The following is a 23,203-nucleotide window of genomic DNA, read 5'->3' on the forward strand; positions in this document are numbered from 1 at the left end:
GGCTATCTGCCCTAAGGCATTTATAAGCCTAGCCCAAATTATTGTGGCTTACGCCACCCCTTATATGAAAAAATACTGTGCCCATTAGTTTGTTGTGCCTCTGTCCAGCAGTGACCCAGAGATGATTCCCGGGGTAAACCTACGATCTCCCATCCACAGGTCTAGATTTCTCTTGAACAGAGTCAGCGAGGTGCTCTGCCTCACATGGACCGGGATTTTATTCCACAGCATAGGGAGTCTCTGAGTGATAAATCTATCCCTCCAGCACGTCCTATTTATATCCGTGCTAAGGTTTAAGTCGCTTGCTCTAGTGGTTTTGGTGGATTTGGATTTTTGAGGTGGAGCATGTCCATTAATTCGGGTTGGACATGGCCTTGTATGTCAGGCACATGTCACCTCTGAGCAGACGGTATGCGACTGAATAGAGCTGGAGTTTCTTCAATCTGGCAGCATATGACAGATTTTGGAGTCCCTTTATCCTTTTGGTGAGGAACTTTTGGGGTCTCTCCAATTGCTGCAGATGTCGGGTGAGATACATCCCGAATGGGGCATTGTACTCGATCATTGGTCTGATAAGTGAAGAGTACAGGGGAACAATGACCTCACTAGATCTGGATGTGAATCCCTTCATGATCAGGTGGGCAATGTAGAAGGTCTTTCTAACCACTTTAGCAATGTGAGTGTCAAAAGAAAGGCCACTGTCAACCTGGGTCCCCAGGTCCCTGATAACCTCTTCTGTGCTTAGTGGATTGCCACCTATATGGTAGCTTGGGGTTACCTTGTTTTTCCCGAAGGGTATGACTATACATTTTTGGCGTTTAACTTCAGGCCATGGCTCTGGCACCAGCTATCTGTTTCCGTGAGTCCCTTCTGAAGGATATCCGTGTCCGATGCACTTTCCACTATGGCGCCCAGTTTGCAGTCATCTGCAAACTTTGTCAGCCAAAGTCCTCCCATGTTGGCCTGTACTTCTGAGAAGTAGATGCCAAACAATAGGGGCCAAGGACCGAGCCCTGTGGGACACCACTTGTGACCGGCTTGGAGTCTGACACAGCGCCAGCAACTCTAACCCTGTGGGTTCTGTCCTTAAGCCAGTTTGCAACCCATCTTGTGACATATGGGTTTACATTTAAGCTGGTAAGTTTTTCTACAATACCCGAGTGGGGTATTGTGTCGAAAGCCTTTGCAAGGTCAAGGTAGGCTGTATGGACTGCCTTTCCTCATCAATGGCCTTGGTGACTATTTCAAGAAGTCGACCAAGTTCAAAAGGCATGATCTTCCCTTGACAAAGCCAAACTGGGTCGGGTCCAATGTCTGCAAGTCCCTATATCTTTGTTTATGAGCTCCATTATGATCCACTCCATAGCTTTGCAGACTAGACTTGTTAAGCTTATGGGGGTAATTACCAGGGTCCGTAGAGGCGCCACCTTTGTGGAGTGGGACCACAGTTGCCGTCGCCACTCCTTGGGCACGTATCCTGTGGTAAGGCTGAGATTAAACAGCTGCCTTATGTGCGGGTTTAATTCCTCATTTAGCTCGTGTAGCACACAGCCGGGGACACCATCCAGTCCCATTGATGCTGTGTTTTTAGCTTTAGAGAGCAGCTTTCACCTGCGCATTTGAGATGTCCGGGAGGCTACACTCGGCTGGGATAGTTATCTCTCCTTTAGGGGAGAGGGGTGAAGTTTGCACTGAACCTGTCTGCCAGTATGTTGGCAATGTCTGTGGGTTCAGTGATTTTTGTATCATTTTGGACTAATTCTGAGCATATCTGTGAGTTTCCACCCAGGTTCCTAACATAGCTGAAAAAGGCCTTATGATTGTCCTTTGAATCCATGGCAATTTTTCTCTCAAAATTGGCCTTAGTTGATTTTATGAGTGCTCGTATTTTTTACTAATAATGATCAGGGGTGACTTCCCTTTTATGGATTTTGTTCTATCATGTAATAGCTTTCTCCTCTTATTGTAAAGTTTGTTAATGGCTGGGGTCCACCAGACTGGACGTTTGCCCTTTGTGGAAAGAGTCTTGGTTTTATTTGGGATTGCCTGATCCATGCAGTCCTGGAGGTGTTCATAGAAGGCATTTGTAAGGGCTTCCGCAGCTTGGGTTGTGGTTTCCTCTGACTCAGGGGCCTTGAAGGATACCACACCAGTCTTGAGTAGTGTGAAGTTTGCTTTAGAGAAGTTCTTCACTATGGTCTTTTTTGTTTGGGGTGGGGCGGGATGTGGATTTCCAGTGAGATTAGTTTATGATCAGATCTCACCAATGAGGGATATACTTCGGTGTGGAGCATTTTGTCCCCATGTTTGTGACAATGAGATCTAGTATATTTTCTCCTCTCGTGGGAACAGTGACTAGCTGTTCCATGGCATTTGAATTTATGAACTCCAGGAACCGTTGGGCTAGAAAGTTAGGGCTTGAGTAATGTTCCCAGTCTATATTCGGGTAGTTGAAGTCACCCAATATGATGGTGTTTGGAGATACATTTATACCCTCCAGTGTCTTCAGGAAGGCTGTGTGGGGTTCCTGAGTTTGAGAGGGTGGCCTGTAGCATGCTACAATTTGTAGAGCAGTTTTGCCTATTGTTAGTTGCACCTGGATGGTTTCCGAAGCTTCATGCGTTGCCACCAACCTGGAGGTGTGAGTATCCTTTATGAATATGGATACACCCTCCTTTTGTGGAGTGGTCCGGGTTTTGGGGCGGAACGCATGATATGAGGTAAAACCTAATAGTGCCGGGTGCTCTCAGGAGCCTTGAACCAGGTTTCAGTTACAGCACAGACATCGATGTTCTCCATACTGAGAAGGGCCTCGAGTGCGTGCATTTTGAGATTTAGACTTCTGGCATTGAGCAGCATTACCCTCAATTTCTTCCCATTTTTGTTTTCTAGGGTGGTAGGTTTAGAATTTGACCCTTGCCTAAAAAGGCACTATGGGGTGGCAAGAGCCTTAGCCAATATCCGGAATCCCAGGGGTGACAGGTGCAAGCCGTCCCTTGAAGCAGCGTGGCTTGTCAAGCATGTCATCCCAGGCAGACAGACACTGGATCCCCTTTGAATGACACCAGACATTAAGCCAATTGTTAAAGCTGATCATCTTGTCTCTATATTGTGGCATCATTCTTGGTGAAGGAAGGATACTGCTCAGGGTTAGGGTCATACCTGCCTGGGCTACATAATCAGAGAGCTCCTCTATGTCTCTTTTCATGCAGTCCAGGGAGGTACGTCTCAGGTCGTTCACACCAGCATGGACAATGACTGTGTCATATTTGTACTTGCTGTGGAGTGACCCGAGTGCTTGTGTTATGTGGCGGATTCTAGTGCCCGATAGGCAGCTTACTGTGACCCTCTCCTTGTTCAGCCTGGTGAGTGGGACGTCAGTGTGTCTGACTATGGAGTCACCTATGACAAGTATGTTTGGTGTTGTATTTGGCCTTAAGGGCTGTGACTGCTTTGCACACTGCTTTTGTGGTTTATGTGTTGCTTGTGGGGTGTCTTGAGGTAGCAGTTGTTTGGGTGTCTGCTTTGGAGGCCTCTGCTGTTTAGGTAAATTTTACTCAGAGCCTCCGAGTATGTCTTTGTGTGTTTATGTGTTTGATTCAGTGGAGTGGTAGCATTATGTGAGGCTGGTTTTGTGGTGTGTGTAGTTGCCTTCTCCTCCTGTCTGGTCTTGCCAGTCCTGAGTTGAGAGAGCTCAGCCTCCAGTTTGGCTAAATAGCTGCATCTCTCGCAAGTATTTGTGTTATGTGGGAGGAGGAGAGGGTTGTCTGTGTACATGAGGCAGTTATAACATTGCCTCAAGATTCCCAGATTCACCAGCTGGACCGGAGAGGAGATTGACAACTGACCTTTGGACATGCTAGAATAATATTGGGAAATCCTTAATTGAAAACAAGGGCCAGAGGGGAGTGAGGGTGTAGTGCTTTTAATTTTTAGTGCTGACTTATATAATTGCTTTAGTGAGCAAGTGCCAGGTAACTTGAGTGCAATGTGATACAAGTAACTAAATGCAACAGCGACAAACAGTAACTTTCTTTCAAGTGAAACAAGGAAATAAGTACAGTAAGCAATGCAGATATCACTAGTGATCCACAGAAGCGCTGAGAAGTTGCGTATTAGGTGAATTAGCTTCCAGGAAATAACAAGCAAACAAACAACAAGTATATAAACAAAGCTAGATTCAGTAGGCCTGGATCTAGTCTATGCTAGAGCAAACAAGGTGAACCAATTTCAGTAAGATACAGTTCAAATATTCAGGCACTATAAACCTTTAACCAGAAAATTCCCAGCTCAGAAGGGCAGAGTCCAGCCTCTTCTCCCACAAGAGTGCAGACCACGAACCTTCTTAATGTAAAATAACTGGCCTGAAGCCCAAGTGCCTAAACCAGAACTAATACACTTGGACACTGGGCTCTCAATCAGCAGTTCCCAACTTAGAAGGATGAAAGCTACCTGTCCTGCCACCACAGTGCTTGCCACAAACCTTCCTAATGTAAAACAACTGGTCTGAAGCCCAAGTGCTTAATCCAAAAGACTTGAATGATAGCTATACTTTCCCTTCTACCTGATGTTTACTTCCACTTCTTCCTCTCATTTTCTCTGAAATTATCCTTACAAAACTTTCCCTTAACTTCCTATGCAAACTTTCTTTCCTCTATTCCTCTACTTTTCCATTGTCTATATTTCCAGTCTCCACAGTCTGTGCTTAAACAAATATTACAACTCACCACTTCATATTTCAGTGCCTTTTCTCCATGTGTCATCCTTAATTCCTCTAGTCTGATGCATATCTGAAGGGCAAACAGTATCCCAGATAGGGTCTATATTACATGATCGAAGAATCTCTTATCAAACACATAATAATAAACACGTACGCATACAGCGAATGATGTAAACTGCGAATGGCCACGTCCTCAAATTTTTTCCTCAGGGAAAAAATTGATGTGGCCGTAAAATAAAAACCAAATTTTAAAACACTAAGTGGGGGGCTTCACCCCCCCACACACACACACCCATGTGTGGGGCTGTGCCCCCCACAATCCCCTAACTAAATATGCCAACTCCGAGACTGCTCTACATTGAAGAAAAAGGGCAATTCCCGATAATGGGCAACTGAATGTTTTCCCAGAGGAAAAAATTTGAGGACGTAGCCGTTCGTGGTTTACAGCGTTCACTTTATATGTGTCAATTATTGTGTTAGAAGAGATTCTTCAATCACATAATATGGACCCACCAGATGCTGTCTCTTCAAAGACCTCCTAAGTAGCACAATCATTTATTCAAGTCCTTGTCTAACCCTGGATCATCTAACACCACCCACAGTTATAATGTTCCCCCAGAATAATTATTACCACAGTCCAACAGTATGTAACTATCTTTTTCTCTCTCACTATGACACCTTCACTATTTTTGCTTTTCTGCTTAAAATATGCTGCCCACTCTTTCAACAAATTTCTCATGTAATTTGCAATCAGTCTTTGTATAGCTTTTGATTTTTTTCTCTGTTTTTAAGTATTGACAAATAAAATGATTCATATCTTAGCTGCAAAACATTGTTTGTATCTTCTCCTCTTGTCAGTAATCCACTGGCTATACTAAGCACAGGTCACAGCATAGACACTTTTCACAGTACGATAGCACTGTATCCTTCCTACCTGAACAACCAGCAGTCCACTTTTAAACAAACATAATACGGTATTAATGCATAGCCCTAAGCTCTGCTTTCTGTATTACTTTCAGAAGAAAAGCATCTTCATCATCATGTCCACCTACCTGGGAATGAGATCCTGGCTCCGAGATGCAAGCTTGGACAGAGTTGTCATTAATACAGTGATGACACGAGGGTGATGCCTGGGGACACTAGCAGATGGGCGCAGCTGTGTAATTTCAAACAGAAGAGCTTCAAGAGCTTCGAAAAACCTGGTAATTATTTCTACAGTGCACTTATCATTATAGGCAACAGACAGGTACTCGCCTATGGCCCAGACCTAGAAAATTATAAACATGAAAACAATAAACAGCGGAAATAAAACAATCAAAAAATCAAAACCCACAACCATCATAACAGTAATGCTGCTTCCTTGCAATTATATACTTTAATATGTATGCAATAAACTTCTGCTTATTAGAAGATCTACACACTGTAAAAGCTGGTTTTAGACTTGACCTTTAAGAGGATTTACTTCTCAGAATCAGAGTGCAGATGGAAGCTACAGGTATCAAAAGTCTGAAGAATGATATCACCACTGAATCATACCATCAGACAGAATTTTCTCATTTCATTTACAAATGGCTTTTCTGTTGCTAGTGTACTTTACAGATGTTTATACCAGTAAATTTGTTTCATTCACTTATGAGTGGTCCGCTTAACCCTCATAACCACACAGCACAATTAAATCTTATGGCTTTGCTTCTGTATACAGGTGGATCACCCAATGAATCTTAGTCTCCTCCCATGCTTCCTTAGCCCTATTAATGCTGTAAAAAATTCTGAATTAGATTTGTCAATATCTTCCCAGATTGGTCTCCAAATCTGACAAAGGCTCAAGTACAGTTTACATTTAAGTGTAAATGCAGCTGCAGCAAGTACTTTTTAGGCATTATTTTCTGCTTGGCCAAATTATACTTTTATAACTGAGGATCATTTGTATCCACTTTGCAATCCAAGTATCACTAATACTTTAAATGGTTTCATGTCAGAAAATGAACTAACTAAACATGAAATATCATCACACAAAAAAAATTAAAGGAAAAAAGACTAACAAAAGTTTCCAAGCCAAAAAGTGTTTTTTTGCAAGAGGACAATATGGGACAATATTCTCTCCCTGTTCACATCCACACTCCATTACTTTAATACACTAATTCTACAGCTGAACAGCACTGGGGCAAAGGAAAACACCTCATATATGTTGTATTTCATATGCAAGTGACAAAGTGGTGGATTCAAATAAAGAAGATGAACAGTTACAAATACTTAGGCTTCTTGAAATTTGGCCAGAGCAGTAGCACTTAAGGTTCAACACTGCAAGTGTGAAGTCATACTGAGACATCTGAATTCACTGTTATAATAATACTATCTTTCAAATCCCTGCACTTCATAATTAGTGTAGCAGATAGTTGACAACACTGTTAATTTCCCTGAGCATCACTACGGCTTAACCAGTACTTTCATACTGTTACTTTTTATCTTCACACTGCCTGTCCTTCCTTCTGTGTTCTTTAACCCCTAACAGTTGCCAGGTCTCCATCACCAATCCTCTTAAGTGACCCTGAAATGCCCCCCGTTACATCCAGCCCTTCAGGAAGTAGTGCACAACAGGTTAATGAACAAATTAGAAAGACTAAGAGTGGTGGTCAAGGGTGGTAGTACAGGTACAGTTAAAATATTGGTCAGTAATAAGACATGGAGCTTGACAGCAAAAAGATCCCCTCTAAAATGAAATAATAGCAATCTGGTATTTCACAGGAGTCAGGATTCAGGTCAGGCCTTTTCAATGTCACTACAAATAACATCACAGAAGGTCTGGAAGGAAAAGTGCATCTTTTTGACAAGAACATAAAAGTGTGCATTAAACTTGATAAGCATGAATGTATTTAAAGGATGACAATACATTTGGTGACACTGAAGGAATGGCCAAAAGTGAGTACTTAAATTATGTGTCAAAAAAAGAGCATGTGAGAAACAAAAGCATGAGAAAGGCAAGGCATGGAAGGGAAGCAGTAGCAGCGGGGTTGTGTTAGGAACTTAAAATAATTGTAGATATTTCTAGTATATCCACAGTTGCAGTAATACTGATTTTTGGGATTTTTGCCTGCAGAAGCTGGATGGCCTTCACTCTTCCCACTCTTGGTTTGGTGGATACCCTCCTACTCAGACATGAGAGGCATAAAGGAATGTCGGTCAGTGCCATCTTCTGATCCTTAATGCCCTGGCAGAGCACAGCCTAAACTGGACAAAACAGCCAACAAGGGTTATGAAACTCAACAAAGGGGTCTCCAAAACTGGCTCTCCAGACTGCTTCTAAATCCTGAAGAGGAAACGTATTTGATCTCAAGGGTAGACAGGTTAAGTGGCAAGGGAAGATTAAGGTATCCACCCAAACTCATCTAAATCCAAAGAAAAGAGAGGATGGTGGTCTGGAACTTCTACTGCAACAGTGGATATATTCAAACATCTATAATTATTGTAAGTTCCTAATATAACTGAAATACATTCTTTGTAATATCCAATGTTGCAGTACAGACCCTAGGAAAGACTTCCAGAGCTTATGGATCAGATGGTGACTGGCCCTGGGAAGAGGTACAGGACAACAAACCCTGCAGAACGGCTGTGACAAAGTCTGTCCTGGAGCCACTGCACATGTTGTAATGTTTTGAAAGGGTGTACAGAAGACCAAGTTGTTCTTTTCAGTATAGTCTGTGTGCTAATTGCTTGCTCGGTGGTAGCTACCTTGTAGAATGGGCTCTGAAATACTCTGGGCAATTTGACAGGGCCTGTTTGGTAACTATTGTGTTTTTTTTCTTGTTATGCTTTTTAAAAGAAATGAATGAATATTCAATTTCCACAAATCTGTTCCATCCAGGCAAGTTGCCTGTACACATCCAATGAATGCAGGATTTTTTCTCCATTATTCTGTAATGATGGAAAAATGATGAGCGGTAAACAGCTTGACTTATGAACAACTCTACAACAATAGGAGGTATTGCCAGCTATGCCAGGAGAAGTAAGGAAGTGAATGTGTAACATATGCCAGTACAGCTAGCTGGAATATTGTAAATAATTATATGTCATTTGCATATCAAACTGATTTGTACAGATGCTTGTGTCGAAAAATGAATTTGTAAAGCTGCTTGTGTTAAAAATATACCAACAGTGTGCCGTGCTGGACAGAAAAAAAAATATGCATGCTTTAATGCAACTGTTTAAATCTATACGTTTTAACAGAGGATACTGGAAGAGAAGAGGTTAACCTCAATCCAACTAACACTGAACTCTGGAAGAGTGGAGGTTTGAAATTGCTTTATGACTTTCAGAAGCTGCAACAGATCTGAGTAAAACTCTGTGTGTGTGTATTACTGACACATATGTGCTAAATCCTGGCAGTTTCTAGCAATGGGGGTAGCATGGGAACCAGAATTCAGATGACCAGATGTATGTGATGTAATTCTGTAATCTAGGATAACAATTATATTTAACACTAGATGAGACTGAACTCAAATTGCAGACTGTTTTGGAACCTGACAGAGAAGGACCCCTCACCTACTTCACCTTGCCTTGCTCTAGTAAGTGAACCTGGGAAAGTACAGTTTTGTACCTACCATAAATGTAGATGTTCGAGTGTTCACCCTGCTGCAGTCATCACACTTGGGTTATCCTGTCATCAGGCGGTCCCGCAGTCGGCCGGAATTCCAAAGTCTTGGTCCGGCTTCGGTTGCTGTCGCCTCTTCCCTGACGTCAGTGTGCCAGGGGTATATATAATGCAACCAACGCCATTTTCTTCAGTTTTTCTTGCCCCAGATGTCAGGTGCCCCCAAAAAGGTGGTCAGAATTAGTACCAAATGGAGTGAACACTGCACAAACACAAAATCCCTTCAGCTATAAGCAAATACATCAGTAAGGCATAGAACAGATTTTGCCAGTAGATCAGAGGGGATGGAGGGAGGGTAACCTGGACTGCAGCAGGGTGAACACTCGAACATCTACATTTATGGTAGGTACAAAACTGTACTATGTTCATCGTGTTACCCTGCTGCAGTCATCACACTTGGGTTGACACCCAAAGCTAAGGTAGGGGGGTGTATCATAGAGGGTTAGTGGAGGCAATAAGGCCCTGCAGAACTGCAGTGGCGAAGCCCGCCCTGGACTTAGAGTAAAGTGATAGTGTTTGGTAAAGGTGTGTACTGAACTCCAAGTTGCAGCTTCTAAAATTTCCTTGGTTGGAACCCCCCTGAGATAGGCTGTAGAGGTAGCTGTTGCCCTGGTAGAGTGGGATCTAACGGTAGCAGGAACTGGTTTCCCATGATGGGTATAGCAGAAACGTATGCAATGACCTATCCATTTAGAAATGGTTTGCTTAGATATAGCCTTCCCTTGAGAAGCTGTAGCATAGGATACAAAGAGCTGGTCAGTTTTTCTGAAAGCCTTAGTTTTGTCCAAGTAGTAACGAAGCTGTCTGCGAATGTCCAAGGAATACAGGAGTCTCTCACCTTTGTTCTGTGGACTGGGGAAGAAGGTGGGTAAGTGGATGGTTTGATTTAAAGCTACACTGGAAACCACCTTAGGCATAAAGGAAGGATTAGTTCATAGAGAAACTCTGTCTTGATGAAAAATGAGGAAAGGTTCCACTGCCATTAGTGCCTGTAGCTCTGAGACTCTCCTAGCTGAAGTTATTGCTAGGAGCAGGGCAGTCTTCCATGATAGGAACTGAAGATCTGCAGAGAAAGCTGGTTCAAAGGGAGGTAGCGTTAGTTTTTCCAGAACAAAGTTGAGGTCCCATGTTGGTGTAGGAGCTCTCCTGGGTGGTCTAATGTTTTTGCCCCTCTGAGGAACTGCCTTAGAAGAGGATGTGAAAATAAAGGTGGATCCGTTGTAGTGAGCTGAAATAGCTGAAGCATGGATTTTAATTGAGGAAAAGGAAAGTCCTTTGTGAAACATCTCAGCTAAATACTGTAGAATGTGAGGCATGTGAGGCTGAATTGTGTCTTGGCCTTTAGCTTGGTTCCAGGCACAAAACCTTTTCCATTTGTCCGAATAAGTCTTCCTGGTGCTTGGCCTCCTGGCTTCCAGAATAACATCCAGAACTGCTTGTGAAAGAGGAGCTGGTTGGATGTTTAGTTGATTTGCCATGCAGCCAGATTTAAAGTTTTGAGCTGGCTGTGAAGAATCTGTTTGTTTTGTTGTGTGAGCAAATGGGGTATTTGAGGCAATATCCATGGTGGGCTGTGGGCCATATTTTTCAATAGCGGGTACCAGTGCTGGCGTGGCCAGTCTGGGGCTATGAGAATCCGTCGTGGTCTCTCCTTTTTGACCTTCAAAAGAACCTTTGTGAGGAGAGGTAATGGAGGGAAGGCATATGCTGTCAGGTTTTTCCAACTGAAAGAGAGAGTGTCCACTTTCCAAGCTTGATGGTGGAATGTCCTTGTACAAAATTTTGTCAGTTGGTAGTTTTGAGGACTGGCAAGCAGGTCTATGTTTGGAAGGCCCCATTTTTGAGTTATCATTGCAAATATTTGTGGATCTAGTTTCCACTCGTGGGGATCTTTGATGTTTCTGCTGAGGTCGTCTGCCAATGTGTTCTTCTGTCCTGGCAGGAATTGAGCTTGTAACTGGACTTAGCAGGCCAGAGCTGTGTTCCATAAGATCACTGCTTGCCTGCATAGAGGGTAGGAATGTGTACCCCCTTGTTTGTTTATGTACCACATTACTGTGGTGTTGTCCATCTTTATTGCAAGTTGTCCTGGATGTAATAGATTCTTGAAGGCTGTCAGAGCTTTCTGTACAGCTAGCATCTCTTTTTGATTTATGTGCAGATTTCTTTGATCTGCAGTCCATAGGCCTTGAATGCATTGTCCTGTCATGTGTGCCCCCCAGGCGTAGTCTGAAGCATCTGTTGGGATAGTCTGCCTGGCTGGGGGCAAGGTGAAAGGCTGACCCTTGTTGAGGTGACATGCCTGTGACCACCATAGAAATTCCTGCTGTAGGCAGGGAATGAGAGATATCATTGTGTCCAAGCTGTGGCTGTGTTGAGACCATACGCTTTTTAGGTACCACTGTAATTTCCTCATATGCAGCTTTGCAAATGGTATTATTAGTATGCAAGATGCCATGAAGCCCAAAGCCTGCAGAATTTTTCTTGCAGTTAATTGGGTCTTTGTTGCCACTGTCTTGAAATATTGAGTCAGTTGTAGTTGCTTGTCTGGCATAAGATAAGCCTTCTGGGCCGTTGTATTCAAGCTGGCACCCAGGAATGTCATTTTTTGTGAGGGTACTAGTTTTGACCTCTTTTCGTTTACTGTGTAGCCAGGCAGTTTAGTAGATGCTTTACAAAGGCCAGATGATGTAAGAGCATGTCTTTGCTTTCTGCTTGGATGAGGCAGTCGTCCATGTATGGATATATTTGAATTCCTCTTTGTCTGCAGTATGCAATTACTGGTGCCAGGCATTTTGTGAAAACTCTGGGTGCAGTAGATAAGCCAAAGGGCAGTGCAGCGAATTGGTAATGGGTTGAACCTGCAATGAAACGGAGGTATCTTCTGCAACTTTGATAGTGACATGCAGGTATGCCTCCTTGAGGTCCAACGTTACTAGCCATGCTTCCTTGCCCAACATGGGAAGTAGCTGCTGTAGTGTTAGCATCTTGAATTTGGGTACTTGTAAGTAAGTGTTTAGAATTGAAAGGTCCAGAATTGGTCTCCAGGCATTGTCCTTTCTGGGCACTAGAAAGAGTCTTGAGTAAAATCCTTGGCCTTGCTCTCGAGTAGGTACCAGTTGAATGGCTTTCATGTCCATGAGAGCTGCAATTTGCTTTTGTGCCTCTGCCCATTGATTTTGTGGCAGGTTTGGCATTCCTCTTTTCATTGGCAAGGTGTGAAAGTGGAATCTGTATCCTCGTATAAAATTATGTCTAGGACCCATTTGTCCTTTGTGACAATGTGCCAGTTGTCTGCAAAAAGTGTGAGTTTCCCCCCCAAGGGGGCTGCCAAGAGAGTATTGCTTGGCCAGATGAGGTGCAAGTCATTGAGTTTGCCTTCTGGTGGATTGAGACCTGTCTTCTCCTCCCTTCTGTGTTGTAGTGCCCCATTGGCGAGGTTTATACTGGGCTTGTGGTTGTCCTCTGCCCCTTGGGCATCTGTATTTACCCCTCTGTGGTCTGTCAGTGGCTGGAAAGGACCAATTTTTTGTTGGCCAGTTTCTGCTGAAGCGAGGGGGGTGTACTTGTAGGAAATCTTTGACTGTCTGCATAGATTTTGCCTTATCTTCCATTTTCTTTAAAACTTCTTCTGCTTTAACTCCAAAAAGAACATCCTGCTGTAAGGGAGCATCTAGTAGTTTTGCTTTAACATGATCAGGCAGAGTTTGTTCCTTTAACCAAGCATGCCTATGTATAACAGACCCAGTGACAGCTGCTCTGCAGGAGGCCTCCAAAGAATCAAACCCACATTGTAAGGTATGTTTGCCTACCTGCTCAGTGGCATGCAACATATCCTGTACTTCTTTCAATTCAGATTGTTGAGGGAGAGTGGTTATTCTTTGCTTTAACTGAGAAATTAGAAATTGCTGATACTTAAGCATATGAAATTGACAATTCAGTGCCCTCATAGCTAGTGTGGCTGAGGTGTAAACCTTTTTCCCCCCACCTGCCTAGTGCTCTGGAATCCCTCTCAGAAGGTACTGGGTTTTTAGCCATAGAAGCCTTAGCCCCCTTGGGACCCTGGGAGATAAGTCTCTGGGTCAGCTACTGGGCTTTTGTAAAGAAATTTGTGGGAATCAGGCACTCTGTAGTATCTGTCAGGCTTAGCCGGAGCAGGAGGTACAGAGTCTGGGTTGAAACTGGATTCTAAATAGACATCATCCACAATGTCCAAAACTGGTGGGATGGCAAGTGGTCTGTGTTGGGAGAGTAAAAGAAACTCTCTGAGCCTTTTCTTTGAATCAGAGTAGTCTTGACCTTCCCAGTGAAAATGTTCCCTCATAGTGTGTAAAGTTTCCCCAAAGGAGTAGTCTTCAGGAGGAGAAGCTGAGGGAATAGAGTCCTCAGCATCAGAATCTTCATAAGGAGAGAAGGAATAGTCTTGGTCCTCAGAGGAGTCTGAAGAAATGGACATTTGCTCAGAGGAAGCATACTCTTCCTCTTGTCTAGGCCTTTTGTCAGGAGGGGGCTGTGAACCCCTGATTAAAGAAATCAAATCTTCAGTCATTTTGAGCATCTGTTTCTTAGGCATAGGGCCTTGAACAGGAGACTGAAGTGCAGTCCTTTTAGATTTAGAAGGAGTCTTCGACTTAGAAAATGTTTTAATGGTGAGAGTCGTCTGTCTGAAAACGCCTTCAGAAACCGATGGCGTTTCTGTAGCACTGACGTCTTTTGAAACGAAGTCGTCGGAAGGGCCTGAAAATGAAGGCTGCGTCGGCCTGGCACATTCCGTCAAAATTTCCATAGCGGTCTCGTGTTCCAGATCTGCGGTAGTCAGGGGCTGCGTAGGAGCCTCACTGAGGACCAGAGAACCGGAGACCGGATCAGCCGAGGCCTCGGAATCTGGCTTAGGCCTGGGCTTGTCTGTCCTTATCCCTGCGTTTTTTGTGCATGCCGGTAGTCGGTTGCTCCGACGGCATGGTGTAGTTAAATTTCCTACCGAAGTAGTGTCGTGCGAAATCAAATTGTCTTTTAATAGTACGCTTATTAAACCTAGCACAAAACCGACAAGAAGTGACGTCGTGGTCTGGGCCTAGGCAAGGTATGCAATAAGAATGAAAATCCTTATGAGGTATTTGCTTCCCACAAGAAATACAATTGTTAACTTTTTCTGACATCGGTCTGAGGCAAGGAAAGTTTCCCCAATGGGGTACTTAGCTTTATAGAAGACTTCGGTCTGAAATTCAAACTCGAAAATCTCAGGAGTCGGCCGACCGGCACTTACGAACTGCTTCTGCTTCGGGCACCGCGCGGCAAGAAAGACTGAAGAAAATGGCGTTGTTTGCATTATATACACCCCTGGCACACTGACGTCAGGGAAGAGGCGAGAGCAACCGATGCCGGACCAAGACTTTGGAATTCCGGCCGACTGCGGGACCGCCTGACAACAGGATAACCCAAGTGTGATGACTGCAGCAGGGTAACACGATGAACAACAGCAATTCTTTAGATCAGTCAAGGAAATATAGTTAAGTACTGTTTTTCTGTATCTGTGTGAATCGATTCGTCTGTGTTATTTTAATATTTCCTGTGACTGAAGCTCTGGTGTTTACTGCAAATAGATATTTAGTATTTTCATCACGTTCTTTTCTTATTTATTATTAAATACATTTAAACTTTTCATTGTGGCTGGTCTTTTAGAAAATATTTTAATCTCGGAGAGTACTTATATATACTTGGTGACCACTCTGGCCACTCCTGAAAGCCTTGCTGTTGGTCAAACTACCATTTGTATTACTATTACTTTCACTCAGTATAATTAAGTACCCTTGCAACAGCCTTAGAGTAGCTGGCTTTGGAGTGACTGGTGGCAGTGTAACTACCTGATAGTCTGGGCAGAAGAAGGCATAGCTAGCAAATCTGTACCAGCCTTTCCCAGGTGTGTGTGTGTCTGTGTGTGTGTGTGTGAAAATCAAATCTCAAAGAGTGCGTTTGTCAGCTGTTTGGTGTAGGGACACAAAGCACTGGTTTCACAGAGAGGATGCTGGAGAACTTTGCTTGGAGATTTGGCTGAGGTCTCAAATCTATAGATGTGCCAGTGAGAAGTCTTATTGGGAACCTGAGGGAAGACAAATAGAGAAATCCAGACCCCGGACTGAGTGCATTCCCTATGTGCTCTTAAGAAAAATTGTGCTTGAAGCAGAGAGTTGCATCTGGAAATACTGGGTGTATCCATTTTTTTCCAAGTGAACATCCCTCTCCAGTGCCAGTGGTGAGGATTCAGGCTCCTTGACTACTGGCCCATAGTGGGGACATCACAACTCCATTACCATCTTAGGCATGAAACAATACACAGAGTGACACTACCTTTGTTAAAGATTAGGAAGGGCTCCATACACATTAGATTTTCATTACCAAATTCTCATGACAAAAATTAGTGCTACCAGTGATGCAGTTTTTCTGGAGTGAAGTTACTTGGAAACATACGCATTTTGGCTCAAAGGGGGTACGACGGTCTTTTCTAATATATACTTCATGTCCCATGCTGAGATAACTGCATTTTTCAGTAATCAAAGATGGAACACCCCCCTTTTAGGAACTGCTATACTGCCAGTTGTTAAAAAAAATGAACATTCCAGTCATATGCAAGCTGAGATGACAGAAACGTCTACCTTTAAATGAGTCATATAAGTTCATAGCTTCACAGGAGATTACTATGCTAACTTCTCATGAGCCCTTACAAGCCTAGCCAGTTTTACGCAGATTTTATCCAATTTTCTATCCCTAGGGTAAGTTAACAATGTCCAGCAAGCAGGGTTTTGACTATTTTTACAGACTGCCTCTGTTCATAAGGGACAAGGGCACCACGCAGTGAATCTCCAATTTCCAATCCATCATTACAAATTATGCTTGAAGATGGTCAGGGAAAGGCTCTGCATCACATGAACAGGAAGCACATTCCAGAAGAAGGGCAATCTCTGGGGCTCATATCTGTCTCCCCAGTATGATCTAATCATGTCAGAGCTCAGGTTTAGATCTTTGGAGTGGGTAACCCTCCTGCAGTTAGTTTTGCAAATATGCAACATTTCCATCAGGGCTGGGTCAGAGACTGCCTTGTAGATCAGACACAGATCACTCCTCAGTAGTCAGTACTTAACTGAATACATTGACCAGGCTTTTAATCAGGACACATATGACATGTTGTTTATAACCTGTATTCTTTTGTGAGAAACTTTGAGGACGCTCCAACTACTGCAGGTGCCTGTCAAGGTATATTACAAAGGGTGCACTGTACTCTATTATTGATCTGATGAGAGCTGAGTACAGTGGTACTATGACATCCTTTGGTCTGGATACCATACCCTACCTTATAAGCTGAGTGCCACACAGAAAGATTTCCTCACCACAGTGGACACATGGTGGTCAAAGTTCAGATTACTATCTACGTACCCAGATCTCTCACCACTGGGTCCACTCTTATGGCGGTGCTGTCAAAGTTGTAATTTGCAGGGGTATTATTATGCACTTCGGTGCTACGGTAGCATTGTCGGCTCACAGTAAGACGCTGTCCGGTTCGTTTCTCAGCTTGAGCGTCTTCTGCGTAAAGACATGCACGAATGGGCGTACCTTCATTGAAGGTTGTGCGTCAGGGCTGGTAACTCGGCATGTAAAAATCAACTACCAATCATTAGCGGACCGGAGTTCCGCTGTGGCGACCCCTAACCAGGAAAAGCCGAAAGACACAACATTATTATGCACTTCTTCGCATTTAGTTTATCGCTATGGCTCTGACACAAATCACTAGTCTGCATCAGACCTTTTTGTAGGATATCAACATCATTTTGAGAGTCAGTGATTGCCCCCAACTTGCAGTTGACAGGAGACTTGGGTCAGCCAAAGGCCATCTACATTTCCCTTGACATCTGATAAGTATATTCCAAACAGGAGGGGGCCTAGCTGGTGACTGGCTCCTTGCTGGATGTGGATTCCCCCCACTCTAACATGTGTCCTAGAAGTGAGCCATCTGGCTATCCATCTGGTGACACAGAGGTTTATGCCCAATTTTGTGTTCATCTATAATACCCGAGTGGAGTATTGTGTCAAATGCCTTGGTCAGGTCAAGGTGGGTGGTATGCACCATCTTACCCTCATCCATGGCATTGGTGACCTTCTCAAAGGTCCACCAGACTGAGCAGGTAGGACCTGCCCTTGACAAAGCAGATCTGGGTTGGGTCTAGAGTCTGGAGATGTCCTATGTCATTGTTAATCAGGTACATGATTATCCTTTCCATATCCTTGCATATGAGGCTAGCCAGACTTACATGTTAGTAGCTCCCTGGGTCAGGTAACAGTTCCCCCTTGTGCAGAAGGATGACGGTTGGTGTCCTCCACTCTAATGGGACAAAGCCTGTCTGGAGACTATGGCTAAATAGAGATCTGAGTTGCTCTGCTAGGTCATGTTTCAACATATTTATTAGGAACCCTGGCATTCCATCAAGGTCCACTGATGCCATGTTTCAAGCTTTAGAGCATGCAGTGATGACCTGTTCTTTTGTAATAGGCAAAGGAATGGTATGGAGTATTTTATGGGGAGTGACCAGAGGTGATGAGGTGGTAAAATTTGAGCTGCATTTATCAGCCACCAGGTTTGATATTTCTTCTGGCTGATTATAGGTAGTGCCATCTACGGCCAACGCAGCACATTTATGAGTGTGTCTCTTAAGATTTCAGACAAAACTAAAATACTTTGTGGTTATCCTTTGCTTGGGAGGCTATTTTAGTCTCATATTTAGATTCTGAAGACTTGACTAGCTCCCTGATTTGCCTATTGAGACTAATGAAGGATTTTTTTCTCTGTTGTGCTCCCTGCCACGTACTTCTAGACAGGAATTTCTTCCTTCTGTTGTATGGTCTATTTATGTCAGGGGTCCACCACGTAGCTTGTTTTTCCCAGCTAGATCTTGGTTTAGTTCAGTCAGGTACTGCTGTTTTTGTGCAGTTGTTTAAATGGTTGTACAGGGCATTTGTGTATACTTCCGCATAGGCCTCTATGTTTTTGGGATTAGGGGAAGCTTTAAAATTACCTATGCTATCACATAACAGAAGTTAATTTGCCTTAGAGAAATTCTTTAGGGTTTTAAGGTTTGATGGAGGCACTACTATTACATTTATTTCAAAGTAGACCAGTTTATTATCCGATCTTACCAATGAGGACATTATGCTTGGGGGGTGTGCAACGCTCCCCTATGTTTGTGAGTACTATGTCAAGGATATTTGAGCCCCTAGTGGGAGTGCAGACTAGTTGCATTTGCATTGACAAAGTCCAGGAATCTCTGAGCCTGCATGTTAGTGGTCATACACATTTTCCAGTTGATGGAGGTGTAATTACAATCATCCGTGATTAGTATGTTGGGCTGAATGATAAGTGGTTCTAGTAACATCAGGTATACAGAGTGGTTTTCATGATTCATGGTTGGGGACCTGTAGCTAGTGATGATATGGTGGGAGATTTTGCCTATGGTCAGCTAGGCATGGAGTAGGTCAAGCGAGTCATCCTGCTTGACCAGTCTAGAGGTGTGATTCCTTTTAATATAAATGGAATCACATTTTCCTTTTGTTTTTTTAATTTTCAGAGAGTGGTCTGAATGCGTGATAGGAATTGTAGCTGAGGTGCTTTCTGCAGGTTCAAACCACGTCTCTGTAACTGCAAAGATGTCAGCATTCTCCAGGGCAAGGACAGCTTCCAGGAATGCAGCTTATTGTTAAGATTCCTAGCACTGAGCAGTAGTACCTTTAGCTTGGCTTTAGAAGAATTTGTTACATTGGTAGGTCTGTTGGTTTGGGACTGCCTAAAAAAAGGCAGTATGGGGGTGGCTAATACCTTGGCCAGTATTCAAAACCTGGCAGTGAGAGGTGCAGGCCATCTCAGGCAAAGCAATGTGGTCTGTCGATCATGTTGTCCCAAGCAGAGAAATACTGGATTCCCTTGGAATGACACCAGCAGCTAAGGCAAATACTGAAGTCAGTCATTTTCCATTTGTATTGTGGTATCATTTTTGGTGAGGGTAGAATGCTGCTCAATCCGAAGCTCAAACCAGCCTGTGACATACTCAGAGAGGTCCATCATGTCTCTCTTCATATAGTCCAGGGAGATGTGCCTCAGGTCATTCACACACACCTGGACTATGTCATACTACTAACTGCCTGCATGATATGGAGAATCCTCGCGCTTGACAGGCAACTGGCTGTAATCCTCTCTTTATTTAACTTGTTTGGGGAGTGTCCATGTGTCTCATAATGGAGTTTCCTATGAGCAAGATGTTTGAATGTGTGGTGCTTCACCTTAGGGGCTTGCTTGTATTGACAATGTGATGTGTATTTTTATGTGTAGTGGCTGGTGTTGACTTGGTTTTGTTTGCATGTGGTTTCTGAAGGCAGCATACAGGAGGTCTCTGAGGTTTTTGTAAAGTACTTGTAAGCACATCCACAAATGTGGGTTTATGTGTCAAGACATTATTTAGTGAGGGAAATGATATGCATGTGCTGACAACCTACTTGTCATTTGATTTGTCAGTATGTGAGTCGTGTCTCAATTTTCATAATGTAACTACATCTCTCACATACTGTGTTTGTTTCAGGATTGAGTTGCTGTCAGTATACATGAGACAATTGCTACATTGCCTCAGGATGCCCACGTCCACCAGGCAGGCCACAGAGATAGCAGGAAAGTGCCTATTCATGGTTTCAGATTTTTACTGACTTTAACCAGGGAGAAGAGTGGGGAGATTTAACTGGACTGGGATGATAGCAAATAGTTGAAGAATGGGTTGCTATACTCAGTGTGGGCTGCAGCTATCCAACAAGGTTATGCTGCTCTGCATGCAACACAGATGCCTCTACAGCAGTAGGGGGACTGAGAAAGGTTGTAGAGATAGTTATTCTAAGGGAAATTTTAACTTGATAGTCTAACCACCGCTGCGTAGAGAGCCTAGCACAAACACTAGGTTATACAGAATCACAAAAATAAGTTTTACAACAACAAGCCCTACAGACCAATCAGGAAAATACACAATAAGCTTTCAGCCAGCAGCCCTCAATTCAGATAGGTCTGCTACAGCAAACTTCTGCCACTAGAGTGCAGTTAGAAAATCCTCAATGCCAAAATGTTGGTTTTAGAGTTCAAGTGCTGCAAAACCATACAATCTAAATACTACTGTCCTGTAAAACTAGCAGACACAGTAGAAACAGTTCAGCTTTGTAACGCTGCTGAAGTTTGAGAAATGTAACAAAAACTGGATTCTTATGAAATACGGTAAAATATAATCGGCAGAAGTGCAAAATGATACTTATTTTTGTTCTTTTAGCAGTAGATTCAGTAAAAATATAAGGCAAAATAGCCCAAAGCAACTATGAGGAATTGAGCCTAAATAAACACTAGGTGATCAGTCTGCTGAATACTACCTGTTACAGCACAGCCAATTACCAGAGAACAGAATCAAACCTTGACCCTTGCATTTGGGAGATAAAGACTTTAACCATTATGCCAACACACCTGAGAGGGTGTCTCATCCTGTAGAGATCCGACTGGTGAGAAACAGTCACATCTGGGCAGAACCTGGGTCTCAGTCAATGCTATAGCACCATAGGAAAAACCTTTTCCACTAAGCCAGGTATGATTTTGCTGTATTAGTTTTTTTTTTACTTCCTTCAAGATATGTAGCACATTCTCAGGAAATGAGCTTTAAGGGGATGGAAGGCTAAGTTATTCACACAGCCTTAGCATTCTCAAGCTGGGATGGACTAGGCATCCTTTGTTCTGAGTTTAGAGATCAATATGCTGGGAGAATGGTATTAGTTTTGTCTTTACTAAATTGAACAGCAGGAAGAACCAATGCAGCCTCACCAAGGCTGGAGCAATCAAAAGCATTTTAGCCTGATCGACTATCTTCTATGAAACCTAGGGGATCAAGGTATAGGAAGGTGTACAGAAATAGATCAACACAATTTAAGGAAAAGGTATCTGTTTCCCAAGTCCCCATTGCTGGTATTCTGATGCAGTGCTTTGTTTTCTGGAGAAGCAAAACATCTACTTCTGTCATAACCCACCTTTGAACCATGTGCAGAAATATGTCCCTGTTTAACATCTACTCATACAGGTTTACTTCTGTTCTGCTCTGTTGGTCTGCCAACATATTCTCCTGTGATTGCCTGTAAAATCATCCTGACGGTGAAAATCTGACTCCCTAGACTGCTCCTATGCCTGTTAGCCTGCACAAAACATACAAACATGCTTACTAATAAACCACATCACCGTAGTGTTGTCTGTTTGGATGTGCAATGCTCCCTGTTACCAGTTATGCCTGAATACCTTGATGGCTCAGACTATTGCCATCACCTCCATTATGCTGATGTGCCACCACCTGAAGGCCCTGTTCCAAATCTCCTGGATCATGGGGTCTCCTATATGGGCTCACTAAGCTGAGTCCAAAGAATCCATGCTAAGGAATGGCCAAAAGTTTAGGTTCAAACAGGCCCATCTGATCTGGGCCTTAAATAATTCCTTTGTCTTTCAAGGTCTTCTACAGTCTATGAAGAGTATCCCCAAATGAGATAGCCTGTTTATGGGGGGAGTGAGACAAAGGATAGGGTGTCCTTAGTGTCTGACTACAAATAAAAGACAGAAGACACATGGGCTACTTTGTATGCCTCTGAGTCTGAAGTTGAGTCCCTCTGGGGAGAAAGCTTCCGATTCTTTGTGGAAGGGGCCACCCCATAATACTGAAGGTTTATCAGATGCTGACTGGGCTTCCATAAATTAATGAATTCCTAGATAACTTGCAAAATTCCTAAAGGGGGAGCCTAAACAGTGGGCAAGGACAAAGGCCAACTAAACCATGGCTGGACAGATTTCCAAGACTCCAACATGGTCTTCTGCCAAACCTCCTCTCAAACAGCATGGAATGCTATCTTCCTAGTCTCTCACAACTATACAAATGTCACAACCCAAGACACATGGAGTGGACTTGGACTGATTAACATTAACGAGGCTCTGGCCCATGAGGATATGCCCTAGACAGAAAGTGTCATGCTAAAGACTTGGGTGGTAACTGATGCAGAGTATGCGAACTGCAAAATCTGTCTTTGAGCCAGGGAGGCTATCCAGTCCGGATGCTATATCACTGGCCTCGTGATTTTTATTTCCCATGGGCAGTTCTCCAAGTATTCCTTTTTATGCACGAGGTTGAAAGAAGAGTCAACATAAAACTGCAACAAGTGATGTACCATTTTCAGGGATAAATACTCTTGGAAAGATTCTGACCACCACTTTAAGATTATTTAAGAAATCACACTGAGGGCAACTGGGCATGTCATGCTCTGGGAGCAGGCAAAAAATACATCACTTGTGAAAGTCCTTATGGGGGATTTTGCTTTCTGTCCTTAACTAAAGTATTAACTTTGAAAACAGACATCTATTCACCCAATTTGCCCAATAACATAACTGCAATAAAACAGATGTAAAAATGGCACTGGGCAATATAATTTTTCACCTCTGATGTCCTGACATTTCATCAGGAGAGTATCTACCAGGTCAATAGTGGGGAATGGTGAGCAGCTCTGGAAGTTGGGTTCTCTGTTGGATTTTTGCAGTCAAGAATACCAAGAGTCTAGAATACCCAAAGTCAACATTGCAGCACTTAAGATCAGCAAGCAGTAAAGAAGGCTGGCAAGAGAATATGATATACAAGAAGAGGCATTCCAGTAGAACATAAGAAAATGTTTCTCTTCTTTATGAAACAGTCAAGACCAAACCTGGAGTACTGTTTGTAAATCAGAAAATTTCATTTTTACAAAGT

The 23,203-nt window shown here is 43.2% G+C and overlaps 1 protein-coding gene across 1 annotated transcript in view; it reads right to left on the reverse strand.

The window, feature by feature from the left end:
* Positions 1 to 23,203, reverse strand: part of AP5Z1 (adaptor related protein complex 5 subunit zeta 1) — a 680,304-nt gene that overhangs the window by 124,915 nt on the left and 532,186 nt on the right. Inside the window, exon 16 of the mRNA XM_044089493.1 lies at positions 5,773 to 5,987. Within this exon, the coding sequence (XP_043945428.1) occupies positions 5,773 to 5,987 (215 nt within the window). The remainder of the gene's footprint in view (positions 1 to 5,772; positions 5,988 to 23,203) is intronic.

This window comes from Protopterus annectens, chromosome 12.part0, assembly GCF_019279795.1.
Source record: "Protopterus annectens isolate FY-2018-M chromosome 12.part0, PAN1.0, whole genome shotgun sequence".
NCBI lineage: Eukaryota > Metazoa > Chordata > Ceratodontiformes > Protopteridae > Protopterus > Protopterus annectens.